At 34.3% G+C, this 17,678-nt stretch overlaps 1 protein-coding gene across 5 annotated transcripts in view; it reads left to right on the forward strand.

Moving 5' to 3' along the window:
* The window catches only part of PTPRT (protein tyrosine phosphatase receptor type T), a 704,411-nt gene extending 692,787 nt beyond the window's left edge, over positions 1–11,624 (forward strand). For all 5 annotated transcript variants that reach the window (XM_039323711.1, XM_039323714.1, XM_039323712.1 and 2 more), the window contains one exon: positions 7,510–11,624. In XM_039323711.1, the coding sequence (XP_039179645.1) occupies positions 7,510–7,563 (54 nt within the window). In that variant the 3' untranslated portion in view covers positions 7,564–11,624. The remainder of the gene's footprint in view (positions 1–7,509) is intronic.
* Positions 11,625–17,678: the final 6,054 nt, after the last annotated feature.

Consider the following 17,678-nt stretch of genomic DNA (forward strand, 5'->3'; position numbering starts at 1 on the left):
TTTTGATTTTCTTTGCTCTTTTTTCTACCATTTTTGTTGTTATTACTAGTTCTTTCATTTCAACTTCTGTTTTATTTGCATCCACCTCTTTTAACCAAGCCGCATCCTTGTTGTATTTCTTTGGGTTATCCCATATCTGCTTCCAGAATTGCACTGTTTCTTCCTTGTCAGGTACTGACTGATTCCTTGCAGTTTCTCCATTGATGGATTGGTAGAAACGTTTCTGATTGGATTGAAATTGGAGGTTCTGCCTATAGTTTGCAATTCGAGCTTCATATCTACTGATTTTCCTGGCTATAGCTGTTATTTGTTGCTTTATTATTTCCAGTGCTTCCTTGATCTTCCTTGTTTCTAAGTGGTATTTCTTGATTAGGTATTCTTTGGTCTTCTTGTTCTTCAGCTTCTTTTCTTTCATCTGTTCTAGCTTGCTTGCATGTGATCTTAACTTGCTGATCTTATTTTCTAGTCTAACCTTCCATTTTTGTGGTGCACTGTTTGTTTGTTTTTCTTTTTGTTGATTTTGCATCCCAGGTATTCTGTTATAACTGCAGCTGTGCTGTACATTAGTTGGTTTGTTTCTTGCAGTGAATTGGTGCTTATACTTGCTATTGCAGTATTTGCATCTTTTAATGCTTGTGCTAGCTGTTTCTTTGGAACAAGCTTCAATGCAGGCAGCCTTATTCTGTTGTTTTTGTGCTGTTCTAGATGCTCAATTATTCTTTGTTTCAATTCTTTTATTTCTTTAGTTAGAGGGTTTTGTTCTTCCTGAGGAAGAGGTGCCTGGTTTCCAAATGAGAACAGTTGTATATCTCTACTGGATTCTTTCACTGCCAACTCCCCCTGGTTTGCCTCTACATTCTGAATTACTTCTTGTAAGGCTTTGATTTCTTTGCCCTGGGTAAACCTTTGCAGTTCGTCCAATTCTGTTTCTGTAAATACTTTATTTCGTGTTATAAATCGGCGTTGATCTGCTAGTCTCTGTTCTGTTATTTCTGATTCTGGATGTTGTTCTTTCCAGAATTGGTGCATTCGTTTTAGATATCCTCTTCTTGTTGGACTTGATCTGTAGTAACAGATCATTATTTCTTTGTTTTCCATCACTGTGTATCTGCGACGGGTAAACACCTTTTCTTCCAGTAGTTCTCCAGCTGCTGGCCCTGGTTGCTCAGCCAACAGTCCTGAGTCCTGTAACCCATTTTTCACCAGATATCCAGGAACTCCAATATCTAGTGCGGACCTTGTTAACCCGGGCGACGTCCGAGCCGGTATGGCATTCTGAAATTTACGTCTCACCATATTTTTTATGGGAGAGACACTCTTTGTCTGACTCCTCTGATGAGATCTGTCCAGTATGGTTGAACCTCTGGCATAGCTCTCATCTTCCTCAGAGTACACAAGCCCCACAACCACGTCAAGGTAGTGCATTATTATTATTATTATTATTATTATTATTATTATTATTATTATTATTATTATTATTATCTATCATCGCACAGTCAGCCAGATGTTCAGACTGGATTTGGCATTTTGTCTACCTATCGAGTCCTTACCCAGGACCTGGGATAGGCAGATGTGGATGTTTGATGGTATTACAGATATCGTCGCAGGATGGAAGCAGTTCCTAATAAGGCCGCCTTTTGCAATTGACTAATAGCGAATTTGTCAATGCCAATGGTGTTCAAGTGGTGCTCCAGTTGTTTTGGGATTGCACCCAAGGAGCCTATGACTATTGGTACTACCCTTGCTTGCTTTTGCCACAGTCTTTCTATTTCTATTTGTAGGTCTTTGTATTTTGTTATCTTCTCCAGTTCTTTCTCTTCTATTCTGCTATCTCCAGGCACTGCCACGTCCACTATCCAGACTTTTTTGTCTTTCTTATCGACAATTGTTAAGTCTGGGGTGTTATGTTGCAGGTGCTTGTCTGTTTGAATTCTGAAGTCCCAGAGCAGTTTAATTTTATCATTTTCTATGACTTTCTCTATTTTATGATCCCACCAGTTTTTGCTTACAGGCAAATGATATTTTTTGCAGATCTTCCAATGCACCATTGTTGCTACTTTGTCATGCCGCTGCTTGTAATCAGTTTGTGCAATCTTCTTGCAACAGCTTACCAAGTGGTCCACTGTTTCTTCAGCTTCTTTGCATAGGCGGCACTTACTGTCTGTTGCTGTCTTCTCAATTTTGACTTTGTATGCATTTGTCCTTAAGGCTTGGTCTTGTGCAGCCAGAATTAGTCCCTCGGTCTCTTTCTTCAATTTTCCTGCTCTTAGCCATTGCCAGGTTTTATTATTATCTGCTTTCCCAGCTATTTTTTTCATGTATTGGCCATGTAGTGCTTTGTCTTCCCATGCCTCTATTCTGTTCTTCATTTGGTCTTTCTTGTAGGCCAGTTTGGTCTCTCCAGTAGTTAGTAAGCCTTCCTGATATACTAATTTCAGTGCATCTTCATCATTGTTCTTCAGATATTCTTCCAAAGCCATTTTTTCTTCTTCAACCATCTGATGTACTTGTAGCATTCCACGCCCACCTATTTGCCTTGGTAGATAAAGTCTATCAATGTCACTGCGTGGTGCCTGATTCATTGTCCCTATCCATTGCTTTTAGTTCTGCTTGAGTCCAGTCCACTATTCCAGCTGTGTACCTAATGACTGGGATTGCCCAGGTGTTGATTGCCTTTATGGTATTTCCTCCATTGAGTTTGGATTTTAAGATCTTCTTCACTCTCTTGATGTATTCACCTCTAATCTTTTTCTTGACTTCAGTGTGCTTGATGTTGTCAGCTTGAAGGATACCCAAGTATTTGTAGTACTCTTCCTCATCCAGACTCTTAATGTTATTTTCGTGGGGCATCTTGATTCCTTCAGTTTTCATTATTTTTCCTTGTTTGATAGTAAGTGTGGCACATTTGTCCAAGCCAAACTCCATTACAATATCTTGGCTATATATACGGACAGTGTTGAGCAGCGATTCTATTTCAGATGATGTTTTTCCATACAGCTTCAGATCATCCATATAAAGGAGGTGGGATAGTCTGGCAGATGTTTTTGATGTTTGATAGCCATGTCCTGAGTTATTCAGTATTGTTGACAGAGGAAACAGTGCAATAACAAATAGTAATGGTGATAATGAATCTCCTTGAAATATTCCTCTCTTGATATTAACCTCTCCCAGCCTCTCACCATTGATCTGCAACTGTGTCTTCCATTGTGCCATCGATCTTTGCACAAATTTTCTGATGTTTCTACTGACTCCTGTTATTTCTAGGCACTTGATTATCCAATCATGTGGCAGAGAGTCCAATGCCTTTTTGTAGTCAATCCATGCCACATTCAGGTTGGTCTTCCTTCTCTTGCAGTTTTCCAAGATTATTTTGTCTATTAGGAGTTGATCTTTTGTTCCTCTGCTATTGGGGCGGTTTCCTTTCTGCTCAGGTGGAAAGAGATTGTTTTCAACTAGATGCTATTGCACTGCATCAGCTACTACACCAGTTAGTAATTTGAAAGTTGTTGGTAAGCAGGTAATTGGCCTGTAGTTACCTGGTGTTGCCCCTTTTGCTGGATTTTTCATTATTAGGTAGGTTTTCCCAGTTGTTAGCCACTTTTCAATTTCTCCTCCTTGTAGTATATTGTTGAACTGTTTGGCAATGAGTGGTTGTATAACAGTTAGATGTTTCAACCAAAACCCATGCAGTTCATCTTCACCTGGTGCTGACCAATTTTTGATTTTCTTTGCTCTTTTTTCTAACATTTTTGTTGTTATTACTAGTTCTTTCATTTCAACTTCTGTTTTATTTGCATCCACCTCTTTTAACCAAGCCGCATCCTTGTTGTATTTCTTTGGGTTATCCCATATCTGCTTCCAGAACTGCACTGTTTCTTCCTTGTCAGGTACTGACTGATTCCTTGTAGTTTCTCCATTGATGGATTGGTAGAAACATTTCTGATTGGATTGAAATTGGAGTTTCTGCCTATAGTTTGCAATTCGAGCTTCATATCTACTGATTTTCCTGGCTATAGCTGTTATTTGTTGCTTTATTATTTCCATTGCTTCCTTGATCTTCCTTGTTTCTAAGCGGTATTTCTTGATTAGGTATTCTTTGGTCTTCTTGTTCTTCAGCTTCTTTTCTTTCATCTGTTCTAGCTTGCTTGCATGTGATCTTAACTTGCTGATCTTATTTTCTAGTCTAACCTTCCATTTTTCTGGTGCACTATTTGTTTGTTTTTCTTCTTTGTTGATTTTTCATCCCAGGTATTCTGTTATAACTGCAGCTGTGCTGTACATTAGTTGGTTTGTTTCTTGCAGTGAATTGGTGCTTATACTTGATATTGCAGTATCAAGTATAAGCACCAATTCATTATTATTATTATTATTATTATTATTATTATTATTATTATTATTATTATTATTTACTTTTTCCCATGTCCAAATTAATGCATCTCTTATCTGGTCCCTGTAAAAGTATTTGTGGGACTTTTTATCTTTTCCCCATAAAAAACCATGCCAACCAGCCTGTAAATCATGACCTTCAATTGTTAGAACCCTTTTATTTTTTAAATTTATCCAATCGCTAATCCAAAGCAACCCTGCTGCTTGATAATAGGTTTCCCATTTTGGAAGCCCAAGGCCACCTCTACTTCTGTTATCCTGTAATGCTTTAACATTTATTTGTGCTTTTTTACCTAACCATATAAATTTATTAATCATTTTGTTTAAATTGTCAAAAAAAAAAATTCACAATTTTATTGGAGCTGTCTGAAATAAATATAATAATTTTGGTAGAATATTCATTTTGATCACAGAAATCCTTCCTAACAATGTTAATTGTAGTTTTCCCCAAATCTCTAAATCTTTTTTCATTATTCTTATTCTATCAATCAAACAAAAAGTACCTTTCTAATATTCATCAATAATCTTCAGTCTATATATATCTTAATTAATTTGACATTCCACCTTTTAGACAATAACCTAGTAAGTTTTTCTTAACTTTAATTTCCCATTGATATTTAAGTTTAACGTTTAATCTTTATCATTTCCAGATTTTAAATGATCCCAATTTCTAAGTCTCGTATCTCACATTTGGGGCTAATAATTTTTTTTCTTCCTTCTACTTCCTTTCTTTCTTCCTTTCCAGAAAGAGAAAATAAAATAAAATAAATAAAAATAAACCACCAACATTTGTACCACAAACCCATATACAAATATAATTATTAGTATTTACTTAACCTTTGTCTCAACTCATAACAATATCTTAAATTCAAATCTTAGTTATTTGTAAACATTCAAACTTTTAGCCAATCAGTAACCTGATGGTTAATTTTCCCTTAATATTTTAATTTAATATTTATTTTTTCCAGATTTTTAATTAAACACAATTTCTTTATCACAATTCCTCATGCATTCTAGTATTTAAAATACACACCTTGTATATAAATTCTACCATCTATCTTACCAATCTAATAAGACAGTATAATATTCTTATTTCAATATATTTCTAGATTTTATGTGATCAAAATTTTCTTTATCTCAAATCGTTACAATATCTTGTGTCAGAATACATATTCTATCCATTTAGATATATTCTATTTTAGATCTCATGTATAGATCAAAACCCCAATCTTTTTCAATCTTATTCTACTTTTTTTCTCTACCAGGTCATTTTTCATATCTTTGCCTTTAAATCATCAAAAAAATCTCCCTGTATTGTTGTGGATATTGTTTGATGTTGATAAGAGCATCTAGTTAATGTTTTCTTAAGAGGACTAGTTGATTTAGCTGGTAGTCTCTTTGTTTTTCTAGTTCAATGCAGTTGTCCTGAAGTATTTATCTTCTCTTTCGTCTGGTTTTCTTTTTTATCTTCAATTCCTTCTGGTTTATAAGAAAAGTCCTTTCCTTGTTCTCTATTATCAGTTTCTTTTTTGTGTTTTCCATTGTCTGTATTTGTTGAGTATCTAAGTCTTCTGTCATAGCATTTAGTTGTTTCACTTTCTCTATAGAATTCTTTATAAATAATTCTTTGGTTTAAGTCATAGTTTGAATTTGCATATCCAGACTTATACGTAAAGTTTGGATCATCGCTTTTAGCATACAAAGAATTTGTTCCTGTACTTCCTCTGTAGAAGAAATCCATTCCTGTTCTTCTTCCATTGTAGTATATTAAGCTCAAAAAAAAAAAAAGAAACTTACAGTCAGAAAGTCCACCAAATGGGGAGCTGAGCTGAGTTTTTGCAGATGGTGTTTCAAGGTTGCTTTATATCTTATCTATTTTTAAAGCTGTCAACAAGTCTCTTGAAGAATAGCAGGTTATGTCTCAGAGTTAGTTGGATCTTTTTAGTTTCCCCCCCTCTATTTTAAGAGGAAATAACCCCAAATTTTCAATAGTAATTAGAGTGAAAATCAGAGAAAAAAAATAGAGTAGAAAGTTACAAATCTTATAATCCACCAATTTTAAGAAATAGAATTCCAATTAGGATCCCAGTATTTTTCCAATGTTTTAAACTCCCAAGTGGTTATATGCTGCTGTTTCTAGAAGCACTAGAATCCCTTCCCTCACCACAGGGGGGAAAGTACTTTAGCAGCTTATGCAGGTAATTAAGTAATTAGGATGTAAGAGAGGCAAACCTCACCCAGTCCTGTCCATGCTGCTTTGAAGTTGCCAGATAGTAATGAGACTTCGGCTGTTAGCAGCCTAGGGACGAGCCATATTTCTATGGCCGGTCCTTTGGAGGGATCGCCTGCTGTGACGGGAGAGTTGCTGCTCTCCCGCAATCCAGCAAAAGCCCCTCCTTGCTGGTCGCCTCTTCAGGGTGACTTTTGGCCCTTTTCAGGGCCCCCCAGTGATGCAAAACTGAACGGAGGAGAGAGAGAGCAAGTCTTCAAGCCTTCCATGGCAGCCGCGTGACAAACCGGAAGCAACTCCCAGAATTCCTGAGCCAGCACTGTTCAGCTTGGAAACCTCTCCCTTTCCCCTCAGCATGGCTGGCTCAGGAATTCTGGGAGTTGAAGCCCATGAATTATAAAAGAGCCAAGGTTGCCTATCCCTGTCCTAGATCAATCTCAATTTATTAAAAATTCTTCCTTGAAAATTATATTTCGTCTTCTAACTTTTTATCTTTAGAAAAGCAGGGGAAGTGCAGGTTTTATGGTAGACCCATAGGTATTTGTCTTTTTTTAAAAAAAAAAAAACAAATCTTTTTTGCCTTTGAAATTTTAAAACAATGCATTTATTTGATGTGGGTGGTTGAAGACATTTCAATCTGATTGTGCTGTAATCTAAATTTCTACTTGTAATATTGCCCATATTCTTCTACCTTGGCAATTTGATGAAATGGAGCAATAATATTCTAAGGATCACATGGAACACTGAATGCAAATTTGGAATCCTGTATCTGTGTATAGGATTTTGGGAGCTTTGGGAGTCTAAACCTGATCTTAAAGTAGAGTGGATTGAAATAATGAGTCACTTGAATATTATCTTGATTTAGCGCTGTGTTCTCCTTTTATCTTTTTCAGGAACAATATAAATTTGTATATGAGGTTGCACTGGAATACTTAAGTTCATTTTAGCTCATCAGGGCAGGGAGCTAAAAAATGCCTAAAGCTTTGATGTTTGAAGGACACTGGTTCCCCACTTTACTTCAGAGGAGTAATGGGCTAAAGCATATATAGCTCTTCATCCTTGAATGAGAAATCAGGTCAGAGCTGAATGCCGGAGGAGAGATCTGCTGCCATCTGTTTTTAGAACATTCTTGCCTTTTAAGCAACCTACTATGGCAAAGCAAAAGGCAGGGTGGAATATTCTGCTTTCTAATCCCTTCTGACTGCTTCTCCCTATCATTTTGGATGTGTCTTTTTTTTTTCCTCCCTTGATGCAAACAGGAGTGTGTGTGTGTGTGTGTGTGTGTGTGTGTTTGTATGTGTGTATAAAATATCAGCTCCACTTTCTGTGTTTCTACAAATCCTCACTTTTTTTAATTTCCTATATAAGCCATTTTGCATTAAAGGGAAGCTTCATTAAACACATGTTTGGCTTTCAGCAGAGCAAGCCTTTGTGTTAAGTTTTTCACATGAAAAAGCCACCATCATAAATGTGTGATTTTTCTGTCAGCTCCTATTGTCTTAAAAGCCAGCTATGGAATGAAGAAGCTGCAAGTTAATTTTCTGCCTTGATTAATACACAATGCTACTAGATTTTGAATGTTCTGCATGGATTGGTTAAATCTTAATGATTCCTATCAGCTGCAGTGCTGGTGAAGCAACTCTACAAAATTGCACCTCCCAGCAAAGTACATTGAGGTCACTCTGAAATTATCTTCATGTTTCAAATTATTGTTCCTTTGCTTGGTAATGAAGTTGATTTCATTTTATCATAAGTATTTAGTTGTATGCAATGTACATTTACAAATGGAGTAAATTGAAGGACAGGCTTAAAATATGTACCTTGGAGATTATTCTACCATCTACACAGTCAAGATCTGATATGTTATATGAAATCATATAGTTGATGGACTCATTACATGCCTCATTAACTGATGCGGTAGAAAACAGTGTTCTGAAAAATCACAGGAATGGGTGATTGCAACTTCATACCTTCTGATGAACTGCATTTTTATGTAAGATGTTAACGTATATGAGTTTACAAGTTAGGCTGGCCAATCACATTACCCAAACAAGGGACATAATGATAAGCCTTTGATTGTGAGATGAAGGAAGAAATAAGAATAATGTTCATTAACCCATGTGTTAGCTGTCTTTTCTGTAAAAGGTACTTTATGGTATATTATAAACTTACTCTCTTGCCTCATAATAACTACTGCAGCAACAATATTTTTTAAAAATTAATTTTGTAAAAGAAACTAGCCAGTAATGTTATGCCTCATTTTCAAAATCACAATAGTTTTGTCTTTGAGAGGAAAGATTTGGGGCACTTTATGGGAAAAGGGATCAATGTTTTCTGTTAAAACTTAAGAAACATTTTTCAGAAATGAACACAAGATCATTGTCTTCTTTGCCTCAAGTCAACAACTGCATTTTGAAATATGTAGAAACTGGATAATATGAAATTGCCAGATTTTGTTTTATTATGAAACTGTCACTTGTTGAAATGATATACCGGTAGCAGTTATACATTGGTATTTTTAAACATTTAGCTATCCTTAATTTAGTCATTCCTCTTAAAAGAAAAAAGAGCCTCAAGCATGGAATTAATGCAACCATACACCTCTCCCAGATAAGAAATCTGTGAAGAATGTGACAACTAAAATTAGCTCATAAGGTTTTTTTTTTAAAGTGTAGTATCTCTCAGTAACTTTCTTCAATGTGTGTTCATGCCATTCCCAATTTGGAGAACCAACTACATATTATATTGTATGAATAATAGGTAGCTGATTCTTGTGCCTTTAGACTAATGCAAAAGAACAAGGGGTTAGCTAAACTCTATCCCCCCGCAAAAAAAGGAATTTAACACTGATTATCACCATAGATTTCTTTCCTTACAAATGCCTACATCATATATTTAGAGCACCTATATGCAGAAATAGAAATATGGTATTTCTCACTGATATCTGCATTACACTTGTTCATTAAACTGATCTTGTCACAAGACTACTTATACCTATGATTTTTTTTTAACGTCTTATGCATGTACATAGTTGATCTTGCTGATGCTGAAAGATTATAAAGGGTCAGATTGGGGTAGTATTTATGTGAATCTATAAAGAAATTTTAGGGCTATAATCTAGAATGAGAAGTAAAAAATAGTATTCTGCAGGCATACAATGACAAATCACTTTAATATTACAGTCAAGACAACTATGCCGTTATGTCCATGTAGTCGTCAAAGATAGAGGTTTTGAAAGCAATATTAATCTTTTTTTATCATAATAGGCAGACTATAAATGATTAGTGTAGCTAGTGTCTTAGTTTCATTCTTAATTTGAAAGTGGAGAAATGTATTTGATTATATATAGTTGGAAGTGGGGAAGTGAGAGAAGTCCATTTCAAGTTAGGCAGATTAAGCATCTCAGATAAAGAAGTCGGCACAATCAGTGGGCTATTTCTTGGTGCAACGCACAAAACAAGGCAAAAGCAAATAGAATTTAAAATTTGACATAAAAACAGGAAAAAAAGCATTCAATCATGAAAGAAGAAGCCTGGAATCAACACACACCAAATCTTAGTTGAAAAACAGCTAATAATTATGGAAGAGAAGAGTGTTTTGATTAGTTGGTTGGTTGTCAATGCAAACAGATTGGAACTTATTCTGTTGTGATCCCTGCATGGGTATTTCCATTTCTTTATATACTTTTTTTTCAAATAAAAATAAAGATAATAGGAAAATTATAGGGAAAGGAATGAAGGGGGAAATAGAAGTGTAGAGCAAAGAGGGGGGAAAAAGCATTGACTTTCAACTTTGTTTAGCACAATAAAGTACAAAATAGAATTACAGTTTCAACTTTTTATGTTAGGAACTTAACAAGTACTAACCATTTCTATAATAACAAACTAGATGAATTAGCAAAACTGAAAGTCAAAAGTTCATTTTTTTTCTGTCTCAAGAACAAAGTTTAGAAACAGTTTCCAAGAAGAAACAGAAATGGGTGTATTCTTTTTTCTAAGGAAAACAGTCACTTTTCTAATCTCTGCTAGTTTTGTCACTTTTTCAGGCTTCTGTATAATTTTATAGGATTCTGGTATACACAAGGATGCACATAAATTGGGTTTAATTCTCCTTCTGCCCCACATTGAAAAACGTTGTCTCAAAGCTATTCTTGTTTCCAATACAGCTATATGTATATATTACATATATACACATAATCACATCCGTAACAAAAATTGACATCAGGAAGTGGGATTTGTAATATCTTTGTAAATATTTAAAGTACCCATTTTGATCCTAAATCTTGTTATGTTAAAAGAAAATTTCAAATATATAGCAAAAATGTCCTATTTTGTTTGGCTTATTTTTGGGGGGTCAGTAAGAAGGATTCCTTTCCTTTAAGATATTTCTTCTAGTTGTTTCAGGAATAACCAGGTATTACATGCATTGATTTTTGACATTTGAAATATAATGTTAATTTCCATTTTGAAAAATAAAAAGGCAAAACAGCAATAGCTACAAAACATTATAATTTAATAGGCACCTTTAATTAATTATCTTTTTTGCTCTCTAGACATATTTTTGCAAGTTCACCAGCATGATAAAACTATTAAAATGTGATAAAAGAATTTCTGCTCCAAATGTGCAAATAAATAAGGGAGAAGCAGCTATAAAAGTGGTAGTATCTGAAGCTACACATGAAGTTCTCAAGGAAATGTGAAATGCTTCAGTGACAAAGGGTACTTAATTTCAAGCAAGGCTGCTATTTGTGTGTGGCAGTATTTTCATTTCAGATAATCTTGATTACTGAGGAATCTTCATTGCTACTTTAACAGAATAATAGAATAACAGAGTTGGAAGGGACTTTGGAGGTTTTCTAGTCCAACCCCCTGCTTAAGCAGGAAATCCTACTGTATACCATTTTAGAGAAATAATTGTCCAATCTCTTCTGAAAAACCTCCATTGTTGAAGCACCTACAATTTCTGGAGGCAAGTTGTTCCACTGATTAATTGTTCTGTTTCTCCTTAGTTCTGTGTTGGTTCTCTCCTTGATTAGTATTCATCCATTGCTTCTGGTCCCAGCCTTCGAGGCTTTGGAGAATAGGTTGACCCTCCTTTTTGGTGGCAGCCCCTCAAACATTGGAACACTGCGATAATGTCACCCCCTAGTCCTTCTTTTGATTAATCTAAAGATACCCAATTCCTGTAACCATTCTTCATACATTTTAGCATCCAGTCCCCTAATAATCTTTGTTGCTCTTCTCCATACTAATTTACAGTTGATGCAAACTGCATATCTAGGATTTGTGCAACTCAAATACCAGAATTGTTTCAGGGCAGCAGAGATGATCTTGGATTTATACAGAGGTGCCTTCTACCATGCAACTTCATAACAGAGTCCCAATATGACAAATGTCTGTTTAGGGACATATCATAACCTAAATTAAATCTTTTCTTATGAGAAAGGTTAAAGCTTGTTGAATGGCAAAGATGCTGTGCCATGACAATATTGTAATTAGATATGGGGATCAGATAAAATCTCCAGAGGTGATGATTATATTTAAATAAATTTAAAAGAGAGATTGGCCAATGCAAGGAAAGTGTTGGAAGAAAGTGAAAGTGGAACTCTGTTATGCATGACCTACCTTTTAAAGGAGAATATTTGTAGCTCAGGGCTAAAATGAGGGGTCCTTGGTTCTTTCTGAGTTTGCTTGCATTGTTTTCTTGAGTTACCTTTCCCAGTTTAATTTAATTTCATCTGTTTACCCTGTGGCTTCCACATGTGCAATGCACGCATGTGAAAGGTAAAAGGATCTCCATTGGCTTAATAGTTTGGGGAGGTGTGCAAGGAGGAATCTAATGCACTTAGTGCACCTGCCACAAAACAACCTCCTGAATAGAAATGTATGTAGGTTACATGTAGAGTGTAAGAGAAAAGTAGGAAAGTAGAGCTGAAAAGAGAAAAAAATGATTTAACATATTGCAAGCATACAGATTTTATTTTCAGTACTTTATGTGAGAGTGAAAAGAAGGATGTGTATGAGTAAAGAACATTAACATTACAGTTACATTTTGTTATAGATTTTGTTATATTGCAACAGGAAGGTTTTTGCATTGTTAATTTTAAAACTATTCTAGACTCCATCTCATCCAACTCAAGGTGGTTGAATCCTATTTGAAAGAAGTAACAAACTTCCAAAAACATACCCAATTAATGTCTCATCATAAAAAGAGAAGCTATAATACAGCTTAATTTAGAACCTATTAAAGCAGAACAGTAATCAGCAGTCGATACAAAATCCTACAAAATAGCACCAAAGGCTCCACTCAGCAGGGATACAGAACAGATAATAGCCTTCACAACAATTGTAAAAACTATGTGAAAGCAGCAGGAATGACAGAATGTACCTGTTTCATTTATTTGTCATAGTTAAGCTATTTTTGTGGGTTTATATCCTGTATTAATGCCCTCTTCAGATAAAGAATATGAGCAAAATTTTCAGAAGGGAAATTCTTGCTCTTAAGGAGCAATATTTACATAATAAGGTTATGAGAGAAGCTGTATAATGCAATTCTATGCATATTTCCTTAGAAATAAGCCCCACTTGTAATTAGATGTGGAGATGGCAGAGCTGTTTTTAAAAAAATATATTTTAGTGAGGGAAACAAGAAAAAAGTAGATTTACATTTACATCACCATCCATCACTCAGTTAGTTTTACAAACATGTCCTTATCATCTTTTTCCATTAATATATACATAATATTTGAGCTAAAAGAAAAATAAATAGATGATTAAAGATACTCTGTAATATACAGTAAACCCACAGATAGCAGACCCCTTGATAGGAAAACTATACTTCCAAAAGCCTTTTTGTAGAAACTAAATTAGAAAAGATGAACTTGTTTTGATGTGGATATTAGGGCAAAAATGTGCTATAATTTGCTACAGAAATATCAACAAGCTGTCTCTGATGTGAAATTAGATGTGAATGACAAATTATGTTGACCATTAACTGTGCACAAAAAGCCAAAGTGCTTTGTTGATGCATTTTTTGAAACCTGGACATCAGTACTAGTGTTGAATAATTATTAATGGGCATTGTAATCTAGTATTTTGCAAACTCAGTAGCTGATAATCTTAATTCAAGCTCTCATAGTTTATTTACAGAAACCAACATTTTTAAATGTGTTGCCTTCCAGAAAACTGATTTTCTTAGACTTTGTGTTCAATTTAGTGTGCAGAAAACCCTATGCACTATGGCGCATGTATATAAGCTCAATTATCAGCCTTTTAAGACAGGGGTATGTTGTTTTACTCATATGAGTACGCTAAGGATTGAATATAGTGATGTAACCATTAATAAAACTGTAGACAAGATGAAAACATAGTTTTCTTAGAATTGTGAAGAGTAGTTTCTAGCAGTGCTATATTGATTTGCAACAATAAAGTTTCACTTTTTTGTTGGTGATGTTGCAAGCTAAAAAATTTTTTAAAAATCAATTGTGGGAGAGAGAAGTCGTGTGGAACTAGTAATGGTATGATTACATAAAGGCTATTTCACTGTAATGTCATTCCAAAATTTGCATTTAAGAAAGAGAGAAAAGGAAAGTACCCTAGTTTCCATATCATAGTGGTAATTAAGGTCTTATGATGTAGATAATATCTTCATGCTCCTAGGTACATAGAAAATACACATAAATTTTCTATTCTTACATTCAAGGTAAGGAAGATTTACTATCAGATGGAATGTTCAGGGGAAAATAGCTTCTATAATTTACTTGTACAATTTCTGCAGCTCTCATCAAACCATGTTTATCCTATTTTCTCTGTTCAAAACTCTAAATCTCATTCAACAATGTCTTTGAATAAAGTGATAATTCTGCATTGTTGCACATTATCTTAAACTGGAGAAGTCTTTTATTTCCTCAGACTCTTCTTCACAATGAAACCTCACTGGATGAAATTAAATATTATGCATTGTATAATGGGAGACATTTTAAGCTATACTAGTATTCTATGCTTTATTTTATTGTTCATAGACTTTGAACAGATCTGAAGCATATTAGCTTTCCTGAAATCATATTTCTTGTAGTAATGGAATTTAACATAAAAGAAAGAAAGAAGCCCCCAAATTCTAATCATTTAAAAAATCACAGAAGATTGGAACATATTAAATATATATTATTTTCATTCACTTGTACAGTATGTCAGTAATAAAACACAATATATAACATTCCATGTTGAGATGGAGTATTTCACACATACACACACATAAGAAATGTAGACCCAGATTTTGAACAGTTAGTAGGTACATCTCTTTATTGAACAACTGGCAACCTTTTTTGGGGGGGGGGACTGACTAATGTCTAGAAAACAAAAACGAAAACAACAAAACTAAGATAATTTGTTTAAAAGAATAAAATGGCAGCTAGACTCAATGTTAGTATAATAACAATAAATCTCTCTTAAGTTTCTTTGCACTGCAAGCAACCACATTGCTCTTTTCAAAAGAGATCATTTTTCTTCAACTTGTTCAAAAAAAGTGTCAGTCTAATAAATTCCTTTTTGTGTCTTGGCCACCAGAACAACTATTGCTCCATAATAAAGAAATATCTGATCAAAAACGGTCAGTATTTGTAGGTTTTCAGACAGCAAAGATGTTTGGAAACTTGTTCTTAAACCTTTTTAAACCTGTTTGCCTATCCAAACAGATGATATGTTTTAGCTGTTACTCTGCTATTTATTCTAGTTTTATCTCAATAACATTATAATTAATTGTTCACACTGTACAGAAGAAATGAAATATTATTGATGGGCAGTGTGATTTGAGGAAATGAATGAAATTACTGGGGTCTGCTGTCATGGAGTTCCTTTTGCTCAATTTGGTGACAGGTAGATCTCCATGAAACAGTGTCAACTCTAAGAAAAAAGGTAACATTTTACTATTTTCTAGCAAGATTTTGCTGAATAAGTTGCTGTGAAGCAAAATGCATATGGCTGAACTGCCATGTCAGCCTTTGTAGAAAACATTTTTTTTTAACCAACCATCCTTTAATATATTCAGATCCAACTGGATTTTGACTTAGGATTTTTTTAGCTGGGAAATCTCACCACAGAGTAATTCTAAATGTTTTCATTATATAATCATCCTATAAATTTTGCCATGTCCTGAAAAAAATAATTTTCTTTTCTGCAACCTTATGCTGTCAGCTTCATAAATGTACATATGCAAGAACACTTAGTGATGCTGAAGAGGGAGAAAAAAAAATAATTTTGATGACTTTTTCAAAAAGTCATTTTACTTTTTGCAAACTATTATTTTTCCAGGCCATTTGTTTTTCCTTTTTCTCTTCTGCCCTACTGAAATCATGTTATAGTAGTCAGCAGTTTAAGCTGGCAGCTTTTGTTATAGTAGTTATTGTATAGGTGCTTATAGTTACATACTGTAGTGACATGGCTAGCCACAGAATAAATCATTTGGAGTAGGGAGTTGGCTGTATGCTGAGGGAAGGTTGCACGAGCACATGGTGGGCAAAGCATGTTGGGGACAAACATATAATGTCATCCCATAAAGTAGGGATAGTGCCTACAGACCTGTAATTTTATGAGGTCTTTGGTGCTCATTGAGTTTGGTTGTTTTCTTGCAGACATTTCATTACCCAAATTAGGTAACATCATCAGTGCTAGTAAGTTAGTTACTAGTAACTTACTAGCACTGATGATGGTACCTAGTTTGGGTAATGAATGTCTGCAAGAAAACAACCATTACCCAAGCTAGGTAACATCATCAGTGCTAGTAAGTTAGTTACTAGTAACTTACTAGCACTGATGATGGTACCTAGTTTGGGTAATGAAATATCTGCAAGAAAAGAACCAAGCTCAGAGAACACCAAACCCACCTCATTTCAACCGTTAGCTACAAAATATTCTCCTTTATTAGCTAATTGTTTTAGCCAATATTTTATTATTGGCTAATAATTTTATCCCTGTAAACTTGGAGATGAGGTTCTTGTAGTATCTAGCAGATTTCTTTTGATCCAAATCTGTGCTAGCTGTCAGGGATGGTTACCTGAGAGCCAAGTTTATTTTTATTCATAGTATTCCCTGAATGCTTAATGTTACAAAATTAAGCTATCTTGTACATGTTGGCTGTTTGATAAAGCATATATTTAAAACACATACACATACACAGAAACACACACACACACACACACTATATGAAAATTCAGCACTGTGCTTTCAGAGTTTCTTTCTAGTTTATAAGGAAGGAAGGTAAATAATGTCAAGTCAATGAATATCAGATATATTTTTTGACTGTACATTACAGTGAAGTGTAACCTTTTTTTTACAACTGCAAGTCCATCTTATTTATTCTTGTAAATGTTTCCCAGATAATGTTTGTAATATGAGCTGTGTTGCAAAATCCATACAATAAACCTGTGATCCAAAATTAATGTTTTACTACAAAATTCTTGCACTAGTGTTTTTTGTTTTCTTGTTGTGAAATTCATTATGGTCAGAAAAAAATACAAATATAATACAATGGCCAAGAGGCAAAATATGCATCACATCTAATAAATTTATGGGTAATATTGTTAAGGTTTTTTGCAAAGAAATCATCATTATAACCCTCCATTGTTTATAAAAATGCCATAATTTTAAGGCATGACTTATTTAATTACTGAATTCAGTTTGGTAAAAGTTGCTAAGATGAGATAAATTAAAACATTCTGAAATTCAACATTTATTTTTTATACTCTAATGTTATCCTCTGAATGTATTTGGTAACTAAGCACTCTGGGAATTGGGTCTGTTAAAACAAATAGCCTTGCATTTAAGAAATCAGTGCACCAGGTTTACTCTCATCTTTTTGAGTAGGTACACATAAGATCCACTGAATATATATTTATAATTGTGGCTAAAATCTTAAATCAAGGTTTCAAACTAAAGGAAGCCATTACATTTTTAAATACATTATGTTCAATATTTTGTTTGTATCTGACCTTGGGGCTGAAATAAATTTGAAATGAAATTAATACCTTTAAAATATAAAATAAAAATAACACCTTATTTTTAAATTG

The sequence above is a fragment of the Crotalus tigris genome, unplaced genomic scaffold (assembly GCF_016545835.1).
Source record: "Crotalus tigris isolate CLP2741 ecotype Arizona unplaced genomic scaffold, ASM1654583v1 scf7180000024281.4978605, whole genome shotgun sequence".
In the NCBI taxonomy this organism is placed as follows: domain Eukaryota; kingdom Metazoa; phylum Chordata; class Lepidosauria; order Squamata; family Viperidae; genus Crotalus; species Crotalus tigris.